General features: G+C 41.4%; 1 protein-coding gene across 1 annotated transcript; it reads left to right on the top strand.

Annotated features, from left to right (window-relative positions):
- Positions 1-3407: 3407 nt before the first annotated feature.
- On the top strand, positions 3408-7134 carry pheta1 (PH domain containing endocytic trafficking adaptor 1). The gene is made up of 3 exons (XM_014172545.2): positions 3408-3557; positions 4031-4134; positions 4797-7134. Exon 3 carries the CDS (start codon positions 4820-4822, stop codon positions 5660-5662), a length of 843 nt encoding a protein of 280 aa, XP_014028020.1. The 5' UTR covers positions 3408-3557; positions 4031-4134; positions 4797-4819; the 3' UTR covers positions 5663-7134.
- Positions 7135-8300: the final 1166 nt, after the last annotated feature.

Genomic DNA, 8300 nt, shown 5'->3' with positions numbered 1-8300 from the left:
AAAAGGGGAAGGAATATTCCTTATGTAAAAGGTGCTGTTGTAGCAGTAAAGGAATGGTCCTTATCATGGGGTTGTTGCCATGTTGCTGTGTGTTGTTCACTAATAAAAAGATTTAAGGAAGATGTCAGTGTTCAATTATATGCAATACGAATGGAAAGGGTAACAGAATTTAAGTATTTGGGGCAATGGTTTTGATGAAAAGCTTACATGGAGACATCATATTACATATATTGAGACTAAATATAAGAAAGTCTTAAATATTGTGACGACAATAGTTGGGCATGATTGGGGGGCAGATAGGCAATACTTACTGAATATTTAGCGTACTTTGATGAGATCGTCCGAAGATTGAGTACTTTGTATATGGTTCTGCGGCTTTTACATCGCTGTTGCACCTTGATAGGATGCAAGCGAGGGCACTCAGTATGTGCAATGGTGCAATTAAAACTACACCGGTTGAGGCTTTACAAGTAGATACTGGGGAAATGCCACTATCCCTTAGAAGAGTTAAGCCAGTCCTGGCATACTGGATTGAAGGGTAGTACAGTAGACCATCATATACTGAGAGTACTGGAAGAGTGCAGGGAATATGAATGATATCAAAAGAGGAGATTTGGCCCAGAGATTGGAAAAAGGGTTGATGAATATGGACTCAGAAATGTTGTTATAGGGCCATCTGTGGCAATAGGACATGTGCCACTGTGGTTTTATACAAGACCACATGTTGATCTGAGCCTGACAGAAGTAAATAAACAGTGGTGTGAAGAAGATAATGAAGGAACAATAGTGGATCAATATAGTAGTAATACGTTTTATTCTTGTCTTGCAATGTATACAGATGGTTCAAAGGATCCCATGAATGGGAAGACAGGAGCAGCTGTATTTATTCCTGATTTCAATATTAATCTATGCAAGAGACTAACTAATGATTTATCTGTATATTCAACAGAAATGGTTGCGATAATTGTTGGATTCCAATGGATTGAGGAGGCACAACCAAGAAGACTAGTAATATGTTGGGACTCTGCATCAGTATAGTGTATCTTAAGATCTGGAACGTCAGAACGTGATGATTTATGGGTAGAAATAATGATGCTGTTGGGCTTACAAAGAAATGGTATTGAAATTCAGTTCTGTTGAATTCCGGCTCATACAGGAGTTAATGGAAATGATACAGTAGATATAATAACAAAAAGAGCAGTGAGAAAGAATATTGTGGATATAAGGGCGCAGTTGGGTAGAGGGGAAAATAAAACATTCATTCTGTAAAATGGGTTAGATTGCTGGCAGAGACAATGGGATGAAAGTAGTAAGGGCAGACATTGTTATAATACAATGAAATCTGCACGGGAGATAGTGTCATATAATGGGAACAGAAGGGAGGAGGTTATGTTGTGTAGGATGAGATTAGGGTATGCGGGATTGAATTCATCTTTGAAATTGATAGGGAAACATGGTCCTGGAATGTGTAATGGCTGTATGGTAGAGGAAATGGTTGATCATGTATTATCATTTTGTGAAATGTATGATGTAGAAAGGGAGAGGTTGTTTGATAGGGTCAGAGAGGTTGGACGGAATGGGGAGTGGGTGGTATTTTGGGTGGGGGTAATGGGAGTAGTGAGGTTTGTTGGGAATTATTTTATTCTATTAGAAATTCTGGGTTAGTTAATTAAGAAAATATAGTGGTATAAATACAGCTGAAGTCGGAAGTTTACATACACCTTAGCCAAATACATTTAAACTCAGTTTTTCACAATTCCTGACATTTAATCCTAGTAAAAATTCCCTGTCTTAGGTCAGTTAGGATCACCACTTTATTTTAAGAACGTCAAATGTCAGAACAATAGTAGAGAGAATTATTTATTTCAGATGTTATTTCTTTCATCACATTCCCAGTGGGTCAGAAGTTTACATACACTCAATTAGTATTTGGTAGCATTGCCTTTAAATAGTTTAACTTGGGTCAAACGTTTTGGTTAGCCTTCCACAAGCTTTCCACAATAAGTTGGGTGAATTTTGGCCCATTCCTCCTGACAGAGCTAGTGTAACTGAGTCAGGTTTGTAGGCCTCCTTGCTCACACACGCTTTTTCAGTTCTGCCCACAACTTTTCCATAGGGTTGAGGTCAGAGCTTTCTGATGGCCACTCCAATAACTTGACTTTGTTGTCCTTAAGCCATTTGCCACAACTTTGGAAGAATGCTTGGGATCATTGTCCATTTGGAAGATCCATTTCCAACCAAGTTTTAACTTCCTGACTGATGTCTTGAGATGTTGCTTCAATATATCCACATCATTTTCCATCCTCATGATACCATCTATTTTGTGAAGTGCACCAGTCCCTCCTGCAGCAAAGCACCTCCACAACATGATGCTGCCACCCCCATGCTTCACGGTTGGGACGGTGTTATTCGGCTTGCAAGCCTCCCCCTTTTTCCCCCCAACATAACGATGGTCATTATGGCCAAACAGTTCTATTTTTGTTTCATCAGACAAGAGGACATTTCTCCAAAAAGTATCATCTTTGTCCCCATGTGCAGTTGCAAACCGTAGTCTGGCTTTTTTATGGTGATTTTGGAGCAGTGGCTTCTTCCTTGCTGAGCGGCCTTTCAAGTTATGTCAATATAAGACTAGTTTTACTGTGGATATAGATACTTTTGAACCTGTTTCCTCCAGCATCTTCACAAGGTCCTTTGCTGTTGTTCTGGGATTGATTTGCACTTTTCGCACCAAAGTACATTCATGTCTAGGAGACAGAACGCATCTCCTTCCTGAGCGGTATGACGGCTACGTGGTCCCATGATGTTTATACTTGCATACTATTGTTTGTACAGATGACGTGGTACCTTCAGGCGTTTGGAAACTGCTCCCAAGGATGAACCAGACTTGTGGAGGTCTACAATTAGTTTTCTGAGGTCTTGGCGATTTCTTTTGATTTTCCCATGATGTCAAGCAAAGAGGCACTGAGTTTGAAGGTAGGCCTTGAAATACATCCACAGGTATCAAATGATGTCAATTGGCCGATTAGAAGCTTCTAAAGCCATGACATCATTTTCTGGAATTGTCCAAGTTGTTTAAAAGCACAGTCACTTTAGTGTATGTAAACTTCTGACCCCCTGGAATTGTGATACAGTGAATTATAAGTGAAATAATCTGTCTGTAAACAATTGTTGGAAAAATGACTTGTGTCATGCACAAAGTAGATATCCTAACCGACTATAGTCCTATAAGTATAGTTTGTTAACAAGAAATTTGTGGAGTGGTTGAAAAACGAGTTTTAATGACTCTAACCTAAGTGTATGTAAACTTCCGACTTCAATTGTAGGTCGTGACCGGCCTTACACTCCAGTACAGTAGGTGGCAGTATATGCACCTGTCAGTTGGTTGTGATTTGCCAATAAAACTTAAAGAAGAAGCTCCTGCACGGAGCCAGGGACAGCAAGTGTTCCCACTGCTGGTTGACGTGATGCTGTGTCGAAAGAACACGTGACTGACTAGGAGAAAAGGAATGAAAGGCTAAAAAGATAAAGGCGAAAAATAGCTTTAACAACACTGCAAGGTATGAGAAAACTACTTGTGGAAATGGGACAATTGAGTATATATATATATATATATATATATATATTTATTTAAATGACCGACATAGTATTAAGTATCCTGTTTTAAGGCGATTAAACTGTATTTGCTGACGTTGGATAATTTTCTCTGTCTGGACCAAAAACATTTAGCCAGTTAGCTAGGGGCATCATGCTAGGTGTGTGTTTGCTAGCTAACGTTAGCTTTCTTTCAGTAGTTGGATTGGCTAACTAGCACTGTTATCAAGGGGATTTATTGGTAACGTTGCATCCTTGTGCTGATGACGTGTCAAATCTAAGCCATTGAAAGTATAGCTAGCTAACGTTATCCATGAAACATTCATGTGTTGGTACTTATAGGCCGTTTTTTTTCCCCCTGTGGTGTGAGACTGACCTTTTTATTTTCGAAATTACAGTGTAAGATTTGCGGTGATTTTTTTTTTTTTTTTTTTCCCAGCTCCAGCGGAGAGAAAGGTGATGGTGAATTCTGACCTGCAATGCTGTTGTGAGGTCAAACAGGCCTGCGGTAAAGGGTTCACCAACTGGATATGAGAGCGATCTGTGAGTATACCCCTAGTCTACATCCAGTCTTCTGTACTATTGACTGAAAATGCTGTTAAATGTAAAACACTTTATTTTTTTTTGCACCACTACCCTGTTGTGATACTTAAAAAATATATCACTGATTAGACATATCTGGAAAGGTAAAATATATGTGGCAGAGTACTCACTTTCACCTGTTCAATCATATAACATCAGTGCCAATACGCCAGCGTTTCCCAAACTCGGCCCGACCCCGTTTATTTTTATTTTATTTTTGTTTTGCTCTAGCACTACACAGTTGATTAAAATAATCAAGTTGATGAGCTCCCCAGACTGCTGGGCTGGGCAAAAACCAAAACATGCACCCCTTGGGGTCCCCAGGACAGTGTTTGAGAAACGATGCATTAAGCTAAGTCGCTCTAGCTAGCAGAGATCGTTACAGTGACCTCTTGCATGACCCCCGTCTTTGTTTGCACACTACAGTACTTGTAAACTACAAATGGGCAGGTATAGGACTTGTGAGCTGTTTAATTTGTTTACAGTAGTCTAATCCTAGATGCCTCTGACCTGTGTTGTGAGAGGTGTGTATACCTAAACAATTAGTTAATACATCTTATTGATGAGCTGGACTAGTACCCAGATGCTATATTGTGATGATGATGATTATTTTTTTTTTTAAGAACACCCCTGTGGAGAAGGCGTGATGAAGCTGAATGAACGTAGTGTGGCTCACTATGCCACCTGCGACTCGCCGCCAGACAAGACAGGCTTCCTCTTCAAGAAGGGGGAGCGAAACACAGCCTACCACCGGCGTTGGTTGATCCTGAAGGGCAACATGCTGTTCTACTTTGAGGAGCGTGAGAGGCGGGAACCCATCGGCGTCATCGTGTTGGAGGGCTGCACTGTAGAGCTCTGCGAGTCAGCTGAGGAGTTCGCCTTTGCCATCAAGTTTGACTGCGCCAAGGCGCGTGTCTACAAGATGGCGGCGGAGAACCAGGCGGCCATGGAGTCGTGGGTTAAGGCTCTGTCGCGAGCCAGCTTCGACTACATGCGGCTAGTGGTGCGGGAGTTGGAGAGGCAGCTGGAGGAAATCCAGGAGGGGGCTGGTGGGCTGCAGGGCAGGCCCAAGTCCTCCAAGAAGGCTGGGGCGGTGGCACGCTCCAAATCAGGAGCATCATTCAGCGCTTCCCACGTGCCCTCTACCCAGGTTACAGGTGCAGCGCTCACACAGGGTTCGGCTCATGCCCGCAGCCTTCAGGAGGAGGTGCAGCTCCTGTCAGGCGCTTCTAAAGAGAACGGGGTGGCCTGGAGCAAGCCTTCTGCTCTGGTCAATGGGTTCGGTGAGGGCCCCCACTCTGGTGTGCCGTGGGAGGGAAATGGTAATGGAGGGGGCGATGGGGTCAGGCCTCCGCCCGTGCCTCCGCGCAGGAGGGGTGCATCTCTTGAGAGTCCTGTCTCCCCCGGGACTGGGTGCTTCTCCAAACTTCACGACTGGTACGGAAAAGAGGTGGCTGAACTGAGGGTGGAGTGGCTTCAGAGCCACTGAGGCGCCCCACCCTCATCTCACAGCCCAGCTGTTAGCCATTATTAGAAAGGGCACTTGTCACTTCGCAGGATTGTTTCACCCCAGAATACCTTGATTTTAATGCCAGAGAGCATGTCCTTAACATTTCAAACCCTTGGGGCAGTCTGGGGAGCTGGTTGATTTTCTAAAAGCAGCACTTTCCTGGTATTTTTAGGTCTTGTGGGCCAGTGGGAATATGATGTGTTGTCCTATGACTGTCTGTCACTACATTTCTATGAGTCTATGGTACATTTTGGATTTTGTTTTTTAAAGGAAAAGCTTTTGTATTTACTGTCTTTTTGTTGTAGTTTTTTTTCCAATCAGAAACTACGATCACTTATCACTTTCTCTATCATTGTTGTGTTCTACCATTGTTCTATTCACAAAAGAAAGGATGACCCCTGATTGTTACTGAATTGAGTATATCTGACATAATAGATATCAGTACATATACATAGTTGTAAAAAAGCATTTCATTCCATTTCACCGGAGGTTTTGAAAGGGGGACCATTGAACAATGAACACCGGTGCATTCATTCTTTATACCACATTAATTTTGCTCAAGCAATGGTTTACGTATTTCGAAAATGTTTCTCTCTTTTTAACCTGTGCCTTATGATTTTCCTCCCAAACCTGTCATTGACAGTCATCTAATAATAAGAGTAGGCCTACCCGATGCCTTTATCTGCCTTTCGTTTTTGCCAAACCACACCTTAGTGCAATTTCTGTTTGTTTGCGACAATGGCTCAATCCATTTGGCCAGATCTAACGCACAGTATTTTCATTAGTCACTTTTTTATATACATTTGATTACCAATAATGGAATAACCCAGAATTTCTTTTTAGGGGGGCCTTTTCTGTTTCCTGGTCATACCATACTAGACTGGTATCTTTAGACAAGTCTGTTACTTGTGCCAAAATATGCTAGGACAAGGAACGGAAAATCAAGTTGTGGAAAGCCAATAAAGATCCTGAACAGGCTACAGGTGGTTGGTATAGATGTGATTGTGACTGGGTGAATGATGATCAGTTGTATGTTATTAATTACTATGTTTTTATGAAATCTATTTCTGACACTAGGAGGACATTTTGTACTGAGTTACAGTTCCCTTTTTTATTTTATGACATTTGGAGTATGTCAAATTATTGGATGAGACATTGCACAGCATGACACCTCTATATCCAGTGTGCTAAAAATGGAACGATGACAACCCAATGCTTCCTTATACTTTTGTAATCTGTTTGTGGTCAACTTCATGGAAAGAATACCAAAATATTTTATTACACTACTGCCAGAAGAATGTCCTGTTTCCAAGTGGCTAGATGGGATTGTGTCTAGAGACAGTAATGCAATTACCTTCAGCTGCTCACCCCTGAATGAATGACTGAACTTATAATACTATAAGCATTACCTATAAGTAATTTAAACAAAACAATAAACAGCTGAAAGATTCTCTTGTTTTGTCCAAGTGTGTATCCTTGATTTCAATGTTCGAATGAATACATTCGTTCATGTTGGGCTGTTTTCCTCTCTTGAACTGAAAACTTTTTTGATGCTAAACTAATGCCAGTTTCTGTGTTGGCATTGGCATATATGTGAATTTAATGTGAGCGAGGAAACTGAAATGGACGGCATTAAATCAACATCAGGCGACCAGTCCAGATGGGACAATAGGGTTGTGTTTTCTCTCTAAATGAAAGCAAAATGTTTCACTTACCAGATGTCGCTCCAAACTAATTTCTACTTTGCTATATTGTAAAAATTCATAAAAACAAAATGTGCTTTTTGGTCTTAATTTAAGGTTAGAATTGGGCAAAAGTTTAGCAGATTGGTTCATTTTAGGGGTAGGTTTAAAGTCACATTTTAAGAAGGTAAATTGTAGAAATAGGGGGGTTAATGACTTTGTGGCTGTGGTAACTACTGACGACCGATGTGTATGGAATGGGTAGTCTGGCCTAATTTCTAGTCCTTTTAATTTATCAATACATGTTTTATATTATAGAGATGATTAAAACACTATGACCAAATCTACATCGACAATTTATTATATGTTTGTATTTATTAGTGTTACAAGGACTTATTGTATGTTTTTGTTTCCAATCCTCCATTATTGTTCCACTCTCGAAAAAACAAAAGGTGTCTTACCTGAACGACTTCAAACCTGTCGCACTCACCTCGGTCATCATGAAAACCTTTGAGAGCCTGGTACTGTCCCCTCTCTAAACCATCACTGACGCCTCCCTTGACCCACTGCAGATCAGCTACAGAGCTAACAGGTCTGTGGACGACGCTGTCAACATGGGCCTACACTACCTCAAACACCTCGATAACCCAAAGACATATGCAAGGATATTATTGGACTTCAGCTCTGCGTTCAATACCATCATCCCAGAACTGCTACAAAACAAAACTCCCAGCTGAATGTGTCCAGCACTATCTGTCAGTGGATCACTGACTTCCTGACAAACAGGACACAACACGTGAAGATGGGAAAACACCTTTCTGACTCTATCCTTCAGCACCGGAGAGCCGCAAGGATGCATGCTCTCACCTCTACTGCAATGACTGCACCCCCAACAACGCATCTGTCAAACTACTCAAGTTTGCAGATGACACCAC

This window comes from Salmo salar, chromosome ssa24, assembly GCF_905237065.1.
Source record: "Salmo salar chromosome ssa24, Ssal_v3.1, whole genome shotgun sequence".
Classification (NCBI taxonomy): Eukaryota; Metazoa; Chordata; class Actinopteri; order Salmoniformes; family Salmonidae; genus Salmo; species Salmo salar.
The sequence above is the reverse complement of the archived record's forward strand: the minus strand, read 5'-3'. Positions and strand labels throughout refer to the sequence as shown.

What these genes read in the sequence shown, in the direction of transcription:
- pheta1 (XM_014172545.2), top strand. Translation starts at nt 4,820, where the DNA reads ATGAAGCTGAATGAACGTAGTGTGGCTCACTATGCCACCTGCGACTCG.